The sequence below is a fragment of the Meleagris gallopavo genome, chromosome Z (assembly GCF_000146605.3).
Source record: "Meleagris gallopavo isolate NT-WF06-2002-E0010 breed Aviagen turkey brand Nicholas breeding stock chromosome Z, Turkey_5.1, whole genome shotgun sequence".
NCBI classification, from domain to species: domain Eukaryota; kingdom Metazoa; phylum Chordata; class Aves; order Galliformes; family Phasianidae; genus Meleagris; species Meleagris gallopavo.
The window spans coordinates 10983777-10998581 of record NC_015041.2 but is presented as its reverse complement, the minus strand read 5'-3'; the positions used below and the strand labels follow the sequence as shown (position 1 = coordinate 10998581).

Sequence of the window (14805 nt, the reverse complement as noted above, 5' to 3'; positions counted from 1 at the left end):
CTTCTTTTTTTCTTTTTTTCTTTTTTTTTCTTTTTTTCTTTTTTTCTTTTTTTTTTTTGTATAGTGTGTACAGTTCATGTCTATGGGCATTAAAAGCCTCCTGAAGCATAATCTTATCAAAGGGATGCATTGTTAATAAAATGTACTTAAACTTCTCATAGTTGTTCTGGTCTCATATGTACTTCTCAGTATTAGAAATGGATTCGAATTTTATTTATATTTGTATGTTACTAATTAACTAGAACAAGCTGAAGCTTTCCAAATAAACATTTTTTGTCAAAGTATATTTTACATTAATACTTTGTAAAATGTCCTGTAAAAATAGAAGGGGACTCCGTAGTATTTTGTACACCATTTTTATTTTAAAACTTGAGTACTGATACTGAGAATTAGTCACTTTCCATTATGTTATGCACAATTCAAGTGTTAGCATTTCAACAGCAGATGTGAAAGCTGAATTATAAACAAGAAATGAAACAAGAAATAAGTCTTTCAGTTTTGAACTCATTCAACCATTATTAATACAAGACAGATGTCTTAGAGGGAAGGAAAAAAAAAAGAAAGAAAGAAAGAGGCATTTACATGCCTCTCTATCCCCATGTGAAAAATACTTTTCTAGTGCCCTCACTATACCCTTCCACCTACACAAAAGCCTTATTCTCCTTGGAATAGTCTGTTCCTGCGTTTTATGATACAAGCTGTCACGAGCAGCCCACAGACAGGCAGAGGAGCTAACCTCTCAGGCTGCCAGGCAGGCAGGCCTGTACCTGCTGGTAAGCTGTTCTCTTGCTTCCAAATGACAAAATGCTTTCATTGGAAAGACTGTGGGAACCACCTTTGGAGCTGAGATGGTAGCTCCGGACAGGCCCAATACCTCACCCACCATCAGGAAGGCAGCACCAGCTGAATGACCACCCACAATATCCCTGCCACTTTGTGCTCAGCTGCTGCAGCCAAGCCCCAGCAATAGCAGCTCAGAAGCATGAAATAAGGCCTCATTAGAGCCATCCCTCTGCCATAAAGAACCTGCCCCACATCAAATATTACTTTCGTGGTTCGTGGGACAATCTGACTTTTTCAGAGCCCTATATGAGAGTTCCTTAGATACCTCACTCTTGATTTTAGTCTGCCTTTCAAGTTTTCTTTAAATAAGCCTTTTTTAAAAATGAAGGAGACAATCTGTTGTGCTTCCTTAAAAACATCTTTGAAAATCAAAAATGACCAAGTTCACCTCAGTATGCTGTTCAAATTCTCAGTCATCACAAAGTCACAGTGCTCAATTCATGTATCTACAAGTGCTGCAAGCTAAAATGTGCAAGTAACAAGATGAATGTCTTTTTCTGAGTTTCAAAATCACAGCCAGCAGGCCCTTCCTTCATTGCTAGCTGGAGGAAGACTATTTTTTTTAACATGCAAACAACAGTATCTGAAGATCTAGCTGATAGAGAGCCTAAATATGTTCTTTGCAAAGGGGATTAATATAACTGCATCTGACTCGTGTCTACTTACATAGTTGTCTGGAGTTTGCTATGTGCAAGGAGTAATGCCAAAAAAGGATATGAGCACTATGAGTGTGGTGGTAACTCCTCCACAAACAGCTGCCCTGGTGGGAAAATGGTTCCCACCACATATTACAGGCTGCAAAACATTGGCCTGCAAATTCTAAAGCCAGTAACTTCTGATCAAATGATAGCATGCAGTGTTCCACTGCAAAAACCTTGAAACTAGGCACCGATGTACAGCTTTGCAGGGATAACAGGAGTGGGACATCTGGGCTTGTGAAAACCTGTGTCAGAAAGAGAAGTTGCTGTGCCTTCAGAAATTCCTGTTTGTATTTTAAAATACAACCAATCGACAGACTTGGTCAAAGAGGGTACATCAAAGCCTCCTTCCAATGCAGTGCACATCAGTTTGTGATATGTATCTCAGATTGCTGTTCCTGCCAGCTGCTTCTCCAAGTGATGAGGTAGAAGCATCATTCAAAATATTGAGGTAGTACTGTGGCTGGTACAGCACTGCTGACACTTCTCCCTTGCCGGTTTCTAGTCTCTCTGGTGTTTCATAAGGATTGGTTTCAACTGCAAGATGAGAAGAATAAGCAAAATTTTCAAACCAAGTATGAGTCTGAGGTGTAGGTGTGGATGGAAAGCTTCTCTCTTCATTTTTGTTATGATAAACTGAGGAAAGATTCTGATCATCAATCTTATCTTCTGTTGGCATTGAAGACATCAGGCTCCGTGGAGGTAATTTTTTGGCCTCGGCCTTATTATCCAGTGCGAGGGTGTCAGGAATGCAGTCACTTAGCTTTAGTACTTTCTCAGTACCAATCTACAGGAGAAGCATCAAACAAAAAAAAGTGCTCAGTGAAAGAAGTCAAGAGTAAAGAAAAGAGTGATTAATTTAAATGCTTGTAAAATTGTCTTGATAAATTTTCTGAGTTTGGATTAAATGAACAGAAATTAATGAAAAATACAAAACGTTTGGTGAAAGCTGGATTTTATGTGAAATTCACAGAGCATCTCTGATACAAAAGGACAAAGCACTGGAACAGGCTGTCCAGGGAAGCGGTGGAGTTCCCATTCCCGGAGGTATTTTAAGGGACCAGCGGACATGGCAGTAAGGTACATATCCACACAATCCTTTGTATATTCACAGAATGGCTTGGGTTGGAGCGAACCTTAAAGCCCAACTAGGGGCAGGGGTTAGCACCCACTAGAACAGTCTTTCCAGGGCCTTGGGAACTTGGCCTTGAATGCCTCCATCCACAGCTTTTCTGAGCAACACGTGCCATCCTTTACTACCTTCTGAATAATGAATCTCCTCCAAACTTTTAATCAGAGTCTCCCTTCATTTAGTTTAAAACTAGTCCTCCTTGCTCTATCACTATCATACTCCATAGAAAGTCAGCCTCCACCTTTCTTACAAGCTCTCTTTAAGCACTGGAAGTCCACAGCGAGGTCTCCCATGAGCCTCCTCTTCTCCAGGCTGAACAATCCCAGCTCCCTCAGCCTGTCTTCAGAGTGGAGGTGCTCCAGCCCTATGATCCTCCCCGTGGCCCTTCTCTGCACCTACTCCATCAGCTCCATGTCTTTCTTGTGCTGGGGTCCCCAGGACTGGCATTACAAAGCAGAGCAGAGGTGTGCAATCACCTCCCTTGCCCTGCTGACAACGCTCTTGATGCAGCCCCTTTGCATATGAAACTAAGGCAGCAGCTCCTGGTTCACTGGACCTACAGGGGAAGCTTAGGGCCTTTTACCAATTCTTTCCTCACCATCAGACCTGGCAGAGTCCCACGCGTCCTCGCAGGATTCATTAAGTAGATCACACTCTTTCCTTCACATGACAGCATAAGGAACACATGCAGCCGAGGGATGGGCGGACACAGCAACAGGCTGCTTCAAAGTGCACCATCCCACAGTATGTTCTGTTATGTTCAGATAGCACTGCGTTTTGAATAGTACTGCTGGAAGAAGCACTCCATCAAAAAATTCCATTTGGTGTATAATTTTGCTTTAACTTTTAGCTGTGTTTAGCTATCACTAAGTTTTCCATGAAATAGGGATATTTGCATTCATTTCTGCATGTGAGAGTCACTCATGTTAAATATAGCTAACACTAGAAAATATTTACTAATCAAAGAGGGAAAAATAAAAAGTACTAGACTTAAAGTGATCTTACTTTAAACTCTTTGAATGACAGCACTTTGCTCTTGTTAGGACTAGGTATCACAGGACAGCAGCAATTCTTCACCCTGGAAATAAGAAAGCAAAACAAGTGATGTTTTTTTGTTCTCTCATCAAAGCATATTCTGCCAGCCAAAGCCACACTAGATGTGTAGAGAAACAGCTGGAAATGATGAGTGTCTCAGAAATGCTGCAAGCCAAATACTTACAACATCCACACAGATGGACAGTCAAAGAAAAAATGAGCAAGGCTTTGTAACAGGCTGGAAGCAACAAGAAACAGCTGTGGTTTGTGAATTACACTACTTGCATTCTCTGGCTGCAAGAAGAAAATGTATGATAGCTTACCGCTTCATCTTCCAGAGGCAAACAGCCATTATTAGTGAAGGAACTACCACAAGCAGGACTAGAAGGTACAGCATGTCTGCTGTAAAAGAAAAATACTTCAAAATTTTGTTTACAACTTCTCATTTAATATAGCCTGAGATTCTGCAACAGAAACACAACCAAGTCCATGCAGGACATGAGCCACTAACTCAGCAGTGAAATTGCCTGTGATTATAAGATATTTTGGCTCTACGTTCTGGGATATAGCTGCATGTCTTTGGATATTGATTACCAAAATTGAAATATTGCTAGGTTCCTTTGTTTTGCCCTCACATTTACTTCTTAACTATAAGCAGACATTTCCAAAAGCTAGAAGTGTAGGAATCTTACTTAACAACTACTGGTTTCAGATTTCCTTACAGATCCCCAGAGGCAACATATTTTTTCAGTGAGACAAAGTTGACCTAAACTCTGTACCTTCAGTATGGATGGACCACACCAGGACAGACACTGTCAGTGTTCTTGTTCTGCTAGGATTTATGCAGATTAAGGATCTCGGTATTTTCACTCCTGGGTATAGTACATAGCCTCAGACTATTTTTCACAAATAGTTCAGACTACTATATGTAGGCCCTGACAAAGAACAAGTGTCCTCTGAAAACTTCCCTTGGCTGCTGCGCTCTCGTCCTGTGCCAGTCAGCTTGTGTGTCTCTACCACAACCCACAGCAGGAAATAAATAGTCACATTACATTCTCCTTTTTAGCTTTCCTAGGTGAATTATGTCAGTACAAATGTGTGTGCCTAAAGCAGGAGCATGGAACAAAGGTGCAGGATGCAGAACTGCCTCTCATTGGGTACCATGATCATTTGGGTCCTTTATTTAGTTAGTATAAAGCATGAAGTGTCCTTGTATAACCAACACTTCACCCTTTCCTCCCCCTCCACCCTTACCCGGGGCAAATTTTTCAATACTAGACATTCCAAATTTGGATCACAAATCTCACAGCTGACATTGCTGAATGGTATTTTCAAGAAACAGAACTAGAAGCAGGTGATTTCATGCTCTGATTTGGAGATCAAATCTACCCCATTAGTAAACTGCAGGGTTCAAACAACCCTGTTACTGACTTTTGAAAGAGTTAGCTTGACAATGGGTTTAAAGATTAATAAGAAAAGCAATCATAATTAGAAATTCAAAAGCCCATACAGAAATTGTCTATTTGCATACTGGTATTTAGTTTCTCCTGTATTATAATATGAATTAAACCCAAATACAATTCTTCAGTGATCTACCAAACTGGACTCCCCAGGCCTGCAAATCTGCGTGAATTATGGTACTTCTCAGAAGGATATGATATGCCTGTGGAATTCTTTTCATTCTAAAATAAAAACACAGCCACTTAAAAGCATCAAAATATCATATTGGTATAAATATTTCATTTTCAGAATTAAATGTTTTCCCTTGAGAAAGGAAGATTATTCTAGCATCCTCCCATCCTTCTGTGAGGAGAAAATTTCTTATTCCCAGTACTCACAGTCAAGTGGTGTATCTATGTATCTGAAGTTAACAATGGGATTTTCTCCTCCACCCGTATATGCTTTAATGGCTAGCTTGTATTTCGTGTTTGACGTCAGGTGTTTCACCGTGTATGTTTTTTCTTCTGGGTTTTCAATTGTGAATTTGCATACCATTGAACCACCTAGAATGAAACGTTACAAATAAGTGTAGCTACACCACTGAAATAACAGAACTTTTACACTTCACCTTCTTTGTAATCTGCGCACTTTCTTCTGAGAATAATGATGCATCCTGACTCACTGCCACTGTGCTGTGCTCACATCCCTTCTAGCTGGACTCTGACAGTGTAGTCTGTCTTGCAGTAGGCCGTCTGACGACTTGCTGTCAAGAAATATATCCCTATACTTCCATTTCCTCTGACTAGAGTTTAATTTGATGTTTTGCCATTTTCTTCAGAGTTCTGTAGCTTTTAAGCTTAGATCAAATTCTTTGAAGTTAATTGAAAGCAAGACATCTCTATCTCAAAATTATACTCTCTGTATTGTGCAACTCCCAGACCCCAGGGAGAGAAGGGTTAGCTTGTTTCTCATGTTCCCAGTCACACCTCCTATCTGCTAGCTCATGCAACTGGAAAGTAGCATTTTTTAACCAATCTAACTGTGATTACTTGCAGAACTGTGGTTCTTCAATGCTTAATTTAAGCATTGATTAATTTAAGATGGCTGAAACATCTAATCATTTTCCTTCAGTTCAGCCTTTTCATCCTGGTGCGAGTCTAATAGGGAGAGAGATCTGAGAGCAAAATGACTCACATGGAAGAAGAGATAAGGAGAAAAAATAACCTTGAACAACTTGGAAACACACGGAAATTTTAATGTACCAATGAGCAGTTTTGGACGTGAATCATTAAAACCAGAAATGAAAAGTTAAACATGGCTTTGTGCTACCCCACAGCTTAAGAACTGCCTTAAGAACTCCACTGGAGAGCAAAGCAACGAATACTTTCATTACAAAGGAATTCAAATGGGGAATTTCCACAGTGTTCCAATTCTGAAGGAAATAAGTGCTATTCCATCTGTTTCTAAAATACCTAGTAGAACTACCATGCTTCCTATGATTCTCATCCAAATAGATCACAAACAGATGTTTTGGAAATTCATCTGGAACTCAGATTGCAAGAAGCAGGAACGACTCCTCCTACAGTACTGAAAGAATCCTTTCTGTAGTTCACGCTAATGCTGAAGGGAGCTACAGAAAAAGGACAAGGAGCTATAAATCCTTATAATGCCAGGACCCTAATTCTGCCCAATAACACCTCAAATATTAGGAAGGAATCAAAAGAAGCAGATGTCAGACTTGCTGGCCCAATATGCTGGCCCCTTTTCAAGAGGGTGCAGTGTAGGCAACAAGGCCTCCCTCTCACCTATATTAATGACAGAACTTCCAAAACCCCAGGGCTCTGTTACCTGCAAGAACATGTTTTTTGGATCCTTTCAAATTGCAGTCCTCTTGCACAGGTGACACATAAATATGGTAACCTCTTAAGAAACCAGGGTGTATCTCATCCGTGGGATAAGAATCCCAGTACAGTGTTACTTCATGATAACTCAGTTCAACTTTTTTCACATCAGGGTCAAATCGAGGAGCTGGAAAAAAAGAAATTTCTATTAAACTTGGCATTACCTTCAAACACATTTATCTTCTCACTTGGAAAAGTTCTAATTTCCCATATGTATTTGTATCTCAATTTAATCTAAACACTGAACAAAGCAAAAGCACTCAAAAAAATCTGATGTGAGTATGTGAGTCTACGTAGCACACAAAGCATATATGCACTGCTCATCATAGTCTGATTAGCGTGGGCTTGACCTGGTCACAGCACTAGTATCCTCTATAAAAGGAATATACATTGTTTTACAACTTCTAAATCACATATTTCACAGATTATACTGAAACAATTTTACATTTTAATCTAGCTACAGAAGCAGGGCCAAAGAATTCCTCTGTTTGTGGCAGATGAATTCAGCAACTACATAAACTTGAAATGCATTCCCAACTTACGAAGCTCCTTGAGATAACCAGTCTTCTTCTCCAGTAAGGAGACTCTATTAGCAGCAGATGCATAGATGTGGAAATTGTATCTCACCCCAGGAACAAAAGCAGCTAGAAAATAGTACAACTGATTACAAAAAAATGTCAGGAGGTAGGTTCTTATGGTGTGATTTTTTTTTGGTTTGCCATTGCTGTGTGGGTTGTTTTTTGTGTGAGTTGCTTTTTGTCTTTCTTTTAATGATTGAGGTGCAATTTATTTATTGAATACTTAGATGTGCTCAGCCAAACTTTGATCATTTCATTTCAAAAGGTGAACTCTCAGTTGAGAGAGTCTGGGAAGGCTATATACCTTTATCTGCAGTAGTAGGCCATAGTGACTTTCAAAAGGCCAGAAAGGATTTGGATCTAATGGTCACTACCAGGGTAAAATCTGCACAATTGGTGAGGCACATTCTCTAGAGAACACTAAGAGCACTAAGCCTCTCATCGTGCAGTAGATGTTATAAAGTCAGTGTAAACTTCTAACTTGTGCTGCAGACAAGGCAGAGCTCCATTTTGCATCTCTATACTTACAGACAACATTCACTACACTCCTTCAAGATGTCACTTAAAGACACTCAGAAGATGTTTTGCTAAAATACTGCTCTGAATTCCATGGCTCAGTGGTGCTAACGTATTTACAGTGTCTATTTTTGCTGCTGGGCAAATCATTATGCCAAATGCTTTTACATAATTGTATGTGCACTGCACAAACTTCAATATTCCACAGGACATGCTTTGTGAATTCATTTAATGCCCACAGCATAAAAGAGTTCGGACATCAGAAAAAAAAAATACATTCTGCTTTCACCTGATTTGATCAGAGCACTGGAAGTGTTGGGTCCAAATCTCTTCCATTGTAAATCACAAGGCTGCAGCATTGGAAAGTTACACCAATCAATAATGTAGCTGTCAGATTTATCTCTGGGCTTCCAGTAAATCAAAATGCCACCATCTGTGCCATTAACATGTTCTTCTTTAAGCTCTGACTTATTGAGCCTCTTCTCTGTGTCTAGGAATGAATAAAAAAGCAGAGTTTCTGTTATTATCCTGCATAAGATCTGAATAAACAAGGATCAATATAGTTTCAATGCTAAGCTGTTAAAACCATAATAAACAGTTATGCTCCTTCATGATTAGACATATGAGCCCTCTCACATGCCCAAAGCCGACTGGTCGGAAAACATCCAGAAGTCATTACCATAAATCCAGAAAAAGAATCAACAGCAAGAAACTGGAGTCAAGAAAAGAAAGCCACAAGAGTCTAATCACATGCACAAGTTTCACTCAAGGAAGGCTGGGCTGTCACAGCACATGCTGCAGGTCTGATGCCTGGACTAAGGCTAAGCACGCTTTGCGAAGACTCTGTGGAAAACAGACTTTGTCTTATTCGGGACAGATCAAGGCCCTCATGTCAATATGCATAGAGTTACTGCCCTGTAGGCCGAAATATAGCAACAATTTCCAGATAGCCATGATTTCAGTTTTCAAGTCAGGTTAATTTATTCTCTCAAGATTATAAGTCATAGAATCATAAACTCACAGAATGGCTTGGATTTGAATGAACCTTAAAGATTAGCTAGGGGCAATGTTTATCCAGTTCCTGCCCCACATCAGCTCAGGCTGCCCCCCAGAGCCCCTGCCAACCCATCTTGAGCACTTCCAGGGATGGGTCACCCATAGCTTCTCTGGGCAGTAGAGAATTCTTTACTCTCTGAGTAAAGAATGCCATCCTAATATCTAAGTTATATTTCCCCTCTTTTAGTTTAAAACTATGTAAAAAGTCAGCCTCCCTCCTGCTCATGAGCTCCCTTTAAGTACTGGAAGGCTGCCATTAGGCCTCTCTGGAGCCTTCTCTTCCTCAGGCTGAACAACTCCCTCAACCTTTCATTGTAAGAATGATGCTACAGCCCTATGATCGTCTATGTGACCACCCTCTGCACCTGCTCCAACAACTCGATGTCTTTCTTGTGCTGGGGTCCCCAGGGCTGGACATAGTTCTGCAGGTGGGTCATCAGGACAGAGTACAGGGGGATGATCACCTCCCTCACCCTGCTGGAATTTTTTGATGTAGCCCAGAATACAGTTAACCCTGTAGGCTGCAAGTGTGAGAAATGTGGCTCATGTCAGCCTCAAGAGGCCATCTCTAACTTGCTCTGCTTTTACAGCGGGAGAGATTTTTCTCCCCTTACCCCTGCCTTAAGGTTCAGGGATGTGAGAAAAGAACTGGGAAGTTTGGCTGCCAGTGAGGACAGATGCAAAGAACTCACTCAGTACCTCAGTCTTCTCTACATGTGTTGAAGGAACTTGTCGCTTCTCATTTATCAGAGGGAGTACACTCTTCTTTTCTGACCAATATATATAGAATCTTTTGTTTTTATTTATCTTGCCAGGTTTCCTCTTTGCTTTGACCTTACTGATCTCACCTCTGCACATTTGGATGGCATCCCTGCTCTCTTCCGAGGCCACACATCCCTGCTTTCACTTTTTATCTTAAAGCTTGACCAGGAGGTTACTCTCTCAGCCATGCTGGTCTCCTGCCTTCTCTGCTTGACTTCATGTGGATGGACAGCTATGCACTCTCAAAAAGGCAGCCTTAAACAGGTGCCAGCACTGCTCCACTCCTCCATCCATAAGGACAGCCTCACTTAATATAAGTGGATATAAAACTCTGGTAATGAAAAGCCAGTTTTAGCTGGAAAGACTCCTACTGTTACCTGTAGCTCCAGGGATGATCAACACTGAAGGATGTGAATAACCAACATTGTTCCTTGCCATGATACTGATTCTATAGGGATGATTACCAACGAAAATCCTTGTACTATTACAATCTGATGAAAGAGAAATGTGTTCAGGCTTAGATCGGCCTACTACTTTTCCCAGGTTACTTCATATGAAATAATTTCACCATTTGCTTGAAAATCTGCTTCTTGCTAGGAAAAAACAGATACGTGGGTAAGCATCAATTACATAGAAAATTTTCCTGCAGAAAAACATGAGAAAAACAACTGGAACGTTAAATAATAACTCACATGCATTATTTCTGTAACAATATAAACTCTCATTTGCACAAAAGCATAAAAATACTGTTTTAAATGGAAATGCAGAAATATCAGTAATAGGATTTACCTTATTATAATACTTGGTAAAATAGAAGCATGCGTGTCTGAAACACCAAGATCATATAGCTAGAAACATCCTGAAACATGTAATATATAATATTTATCTTAGGCTCTTGCCATAAAGTGCACAGAGACTTGTTAAAGTTAATGAGAGAAGTTTCAAACCCATTTACAAATAGTTTTATTTCCATTTCTGTACCAATGTCTCACCTTCCAGAACAAGGTCACGTTCCGCCCCCACAGAGCTGGTGTAATTTTTCTCCAGACATCCAGTTTTCCTGATGGAGCTGGAGGAAATACAGCAAAACAAAGACGCTTCATTTGTCTCCATTTGAAGGCATAAACCCTCCACACTTCTCTTTCCCAATCACTCCTACGTCTTGCCAAAACAACCTTTAACTTCTTGCTGTATTCAGCTTTTACTTCTGAATGCTACTATGGCTCACTTCTCTAAAAATCCGTTCTTTGCTTTCAGTTCCCAGATGTTTGTTCCCACCTCTGCATTGCTTTTCTAGCCCTCAAAGAACGCTGTTACACTATCCATCTTCCTGGTCACCTGGATTTTCCACTGCCTGCAGTGGATGAAATTCCAGAGGCTGGTATGAAGAATGATTTAAGAAGCCACCTTCCTAAAGTTTGTTTAGTATGATTCTACTTTCATGAATGCAACAAGGACTCTCCTCTAGTGACATTAGTAGAAAAACATCATTCAAGATTCCTTTCTCTATAGACCAGACACACCTTTTTCCTTTGTTCTGAAAGTGTGGGCTTTGCTCCATTCACTCCACCTCCAGAAATACTTAGCTGCACCACAACGTACTCTAGCTGTGTAAGTGGTATAGGGCTGCAGTCCACCGAGGGTGATGCTGTTACGATATAGTTGTGTGTCTGAACTATTGTACTGCAAAACAGAAAAACAGACCAGTCAGAGCTTACTTTTGCTTCATGAGCAACAACAGGCTTTTGTTTGAAAAACTGATTTTGCCTCTGCTGGCCTCATACAGTGGCCAGTAAAGCTTGTTTTGGAAAAGACAAAAATTGAACAGCAGTCAGTAAAAAAAAAGAAAAAAAAAGGAAAAAAAAGATAGTCACAAGTTCTAATGGGAGATGCAGAAAAAGTTGTACAACCTTGTTCAGTGCAACCATTTGAGTAGGAGACTCTCGCAGTGAGTCAAATGACAACTCTTCACATAAAGGCAGACAGAATTTACTGAGACCTTATCCTCGCTATTCCCAGGTCTCTTACTCAGCTAATTTAAGCAATATGCTGTTCTAGACATATACACAGCATGTATAGCTGCCTTTTCTTTCAATTTTCATATTTTCTTTTCCACACTCCATCTTAAAAGGTAGAATGAGTTCTTGCAAAAGTCACAAAGTGAGCATGCTCCTGTAAAGGCCAACCGCAGCAATGATTTAATCTGACAGCTCTTAGGCAATAGTAAAGACAGAACACAGGTTGCTTCTGATCTTCTTAATGCCTTTTCATACGTAGAAGTCAAGCTGTCCTCATAAGAAAAGGACAACAAAGAAACCACAGTAAATATGCAAAGTGTAAATCAAATTCAATGTTTGTGAAAGAACTGGAACACGATGACTTTACTGAAGAAATTTCAAGGAGGTTTAAGAGGAGAGAAAAACTGTCCTGGAATTTCCTCATTAGAAGCCATGCACACTACCATTAAGCACAGCCAATAGTGTAAAGGAGACTTCTGGACTAATATCAAAAAAGTGTGATTCTTCAACACACTTCTCTGCCATTTGCTTATAAGGTAATATGAGTTATAAAAGTATGGCAAACAAATGAAGATTAGCAATAGTTATAATAACAGCAATTAAAAGGCCTGTAAGTATTTTCATCTACTTCAGCAGATCTCAGAGACCATTTGGCAGAGGACAGAGTATATAGACCAGTCACACCATACATTTCAGTCAGTACTACAAGCAGTGTTGGAAGTATGAATTAACATTGGCAGTGGCCAGCCATAAGGACCACACAATAAGCATGGAGCCTGATAGCAAATAAAATCAGAAAAACATAAACAAATCAGCATGCTCACAAGACTTAGATTAAATTAAGGTTGCTAAAGAGTTATTTTTGCTTTAGAATAAATTCAGATTTCGTACTAGTTTTGCTTTCCCATCGGGTTGACACACTTCAGCTTGACAAAAGAGTTCAATATCCTTTTCCTTTTGTTCCCAATGTAACTCAATTTCTGCATCTGTGTATTCTTCCCACTGCTGGAAAGGTGGTAGTGGATAAACTACAAACGAACAGAGAACCTGAGTTAACTCTTGTAAAACATAAAATATATACAAATGTATTATAAGGTATTTTAGTTGAGCAATGAAAGAAATATTAAACACAGTGCAATTGTTTTCTGCTGCTCTAGGAGAAGTAGACATAAGTTAAAAAGTTAATTTCACAATGAAAATGTAATCCCATGATCTTGTGTAACCTCCTTGAAGAAGGGGGATTGGAACAGATTTCTCCAAAGGAAGAGATCCCTTCCAAATCATTCTATGATTCTATAAATGTTATACAAGTGGCAAACAAACAAGCAAACAAACAACAAAAAAATCGTTTGCTGATTTGGAGATATTTTAGAATAACATGCACTTAAATGCTGTAATATAGGGACTGGTGGAACCTCTTGAAGCAGGATAGTGAATAACACTCACCAAGTTCCTATACTCCAGAAACCTGTACCACAATCTTTCACAATTTTCATTTTAAATCCTACTAGCAGTTACCCTCTTGGTAAACATTACCAGTGTTACTTGTGAAAGACTTCTGAGATCTTTTACTGCTATGTAAACAGTACTCAGCAAGAGCAGCAGATTTCTAACTCTGCTATTATAGCTCAATCGAAAGGAATGAGACTTGGCAATGCAACTGAGTGATATGTGTCCAGCTTTCATCATTATACTAAAACTTGATAGAGCATAAATTACAATCTGGGGACTTCCAGACTCAAAGGAATTTGTGCTTTATACACAGCGTCCACAAGCAGAATTGGAAATTATGGATTCCCATTTTCCTTTATTTGCTTACACGAATATTTTACTCTAATTATTTCCAGGATCAGAGAAAACATTAAGAACTTTACTGCCATCACTACTTAAAAGACTGACTCATCATAAGTATTATATATCATTTCTGTAACTCATAACAATCACTAAAACTGGCAAAAGAAAACTGTAGTAAAAACTTGAATGTACGGAGCACATTCAGTGTTAAATATTCAAGACTGATTTCCCATGAAAACTAACTTTATCGCCATGCAATATCATACTACAACCTCCCAGTTTTTCTTTCTTCCTGCTCCATTTTTTCTTCCCTCAAAAAACTCAAATAATCAACTTGCTTCTATGAAATAAACTTTACAGAGAAGGATTTTTAACATATGAGTCATAAGAAAATAACGTGTCTAGTAAACCTGAAATGAGAGCCACTAAGGAAGTAAGTGCTGCCAGAATGCAAAAACTATGCCAGTAAACTCCTGGTCCATCAGCCTTTCCACCTCAGAAGCAGAAAAATCACAGGTTGCTTCCTGCTTCTTTAAACAGGCAAGAGAACTGAAGGAGCATGGCAACACTGAGGAGGATGTGATGGGGTTAAAGGACACAAAGATGATTAAGAAGAACTGGAAAGACTGCTGGAAACACAGTAAATACACAAGTGTTTTAAGGTAGTAGTTAGGAAGTTAAGGGGGCACACAAAATAATACAGAACATGGAACCACAGTCACTACTATTTACAGAACTTTGCAAAGCTGAAACTGAAGAGAAAGCAGCTAACTATAGCACAGAAAACTAATAAATCCAGTGATTTCTACTTTAAGCTGGCATCCAAGTATTAAGACCAGGAGGAAAACAAGACCTTCCACGAAAAGCTTTCATCAAAGAAATAGGAAAGGACTTACTTCTGTGAGCTACATCAAAAACATCCGTGGCAGTTGCCTTTCCCAGTGGGTTTTCAACAGTCAGTGTGATATTATAGATCCTCTGCTTCCCTATATCCCAAGAACATGAGCACCTCTCAGAACAATTTACCGTGCA

The 14805-nt window shown here is 39.6% G+C and overlaps 2 protein-coding genes across 2 annotated transcripts in view; one reads left to right on the top strand and one right to left on the bottom strand.

The window, feature by feature from the left end:
• RICTOR (RPTOR independent companion of MTOR complex 2) overlaps positions 1 to 93 on the top strand; it is a 48158-nt gene extending 48065 nt beyond the window's left edge. Inside the window, 1 exon segment of the mRNA XM_019610171.1 lies at positions 65 to 93. Coding sequence (XP_019465716.1) covers positions 65 to 93 — 29 coding nt within the window.
• Positions 94 to 340: 247 nt separating this feature from the next.
• Positions 341 to 14805, bottom strand: part of LOC104914848 (oncostatin-M-specific receptor subunit beta) — a 30927-nt gene continuing 16462 nt past the window's right edge. Inside the window, 13 exon segments of the mRNA XM_019610368.2 lie at positions 341 to 2328; positions 3679 to 3751; positions 4032 to 4110; positions 5547 to 5711; positions 6997 to 7176; positions 7592 to 7693; positions 8433 to 8633; positions 10339 to 10494; positions 10497 to 10554; positions 10954 to 11030; positions 11485 to 11644; positions 12871 to 13007; positions 14670 to 14805. The exon segment at positions 14670 to 14805 is cut by the window's right edge and continues 6 nt beyond it. Coding sequence (XP_019465913.1) covers positions 1879 to 2328; positions 3679 to 3751; positions 4032 to 4110; positions 5547 to 5711; positions 6997 to 7176; positions 7592 to 7693; positions 8433 to 8633; positions 10339 to 10494; positions 10497 to 10554; positions 10954 to 11030; positions 11485 to 11644; positions 12871 to 13007; positions 14670 to 14805 — 1974 coding nt within the window. The 3' untranslated portion in view covers positions 341 to 1878.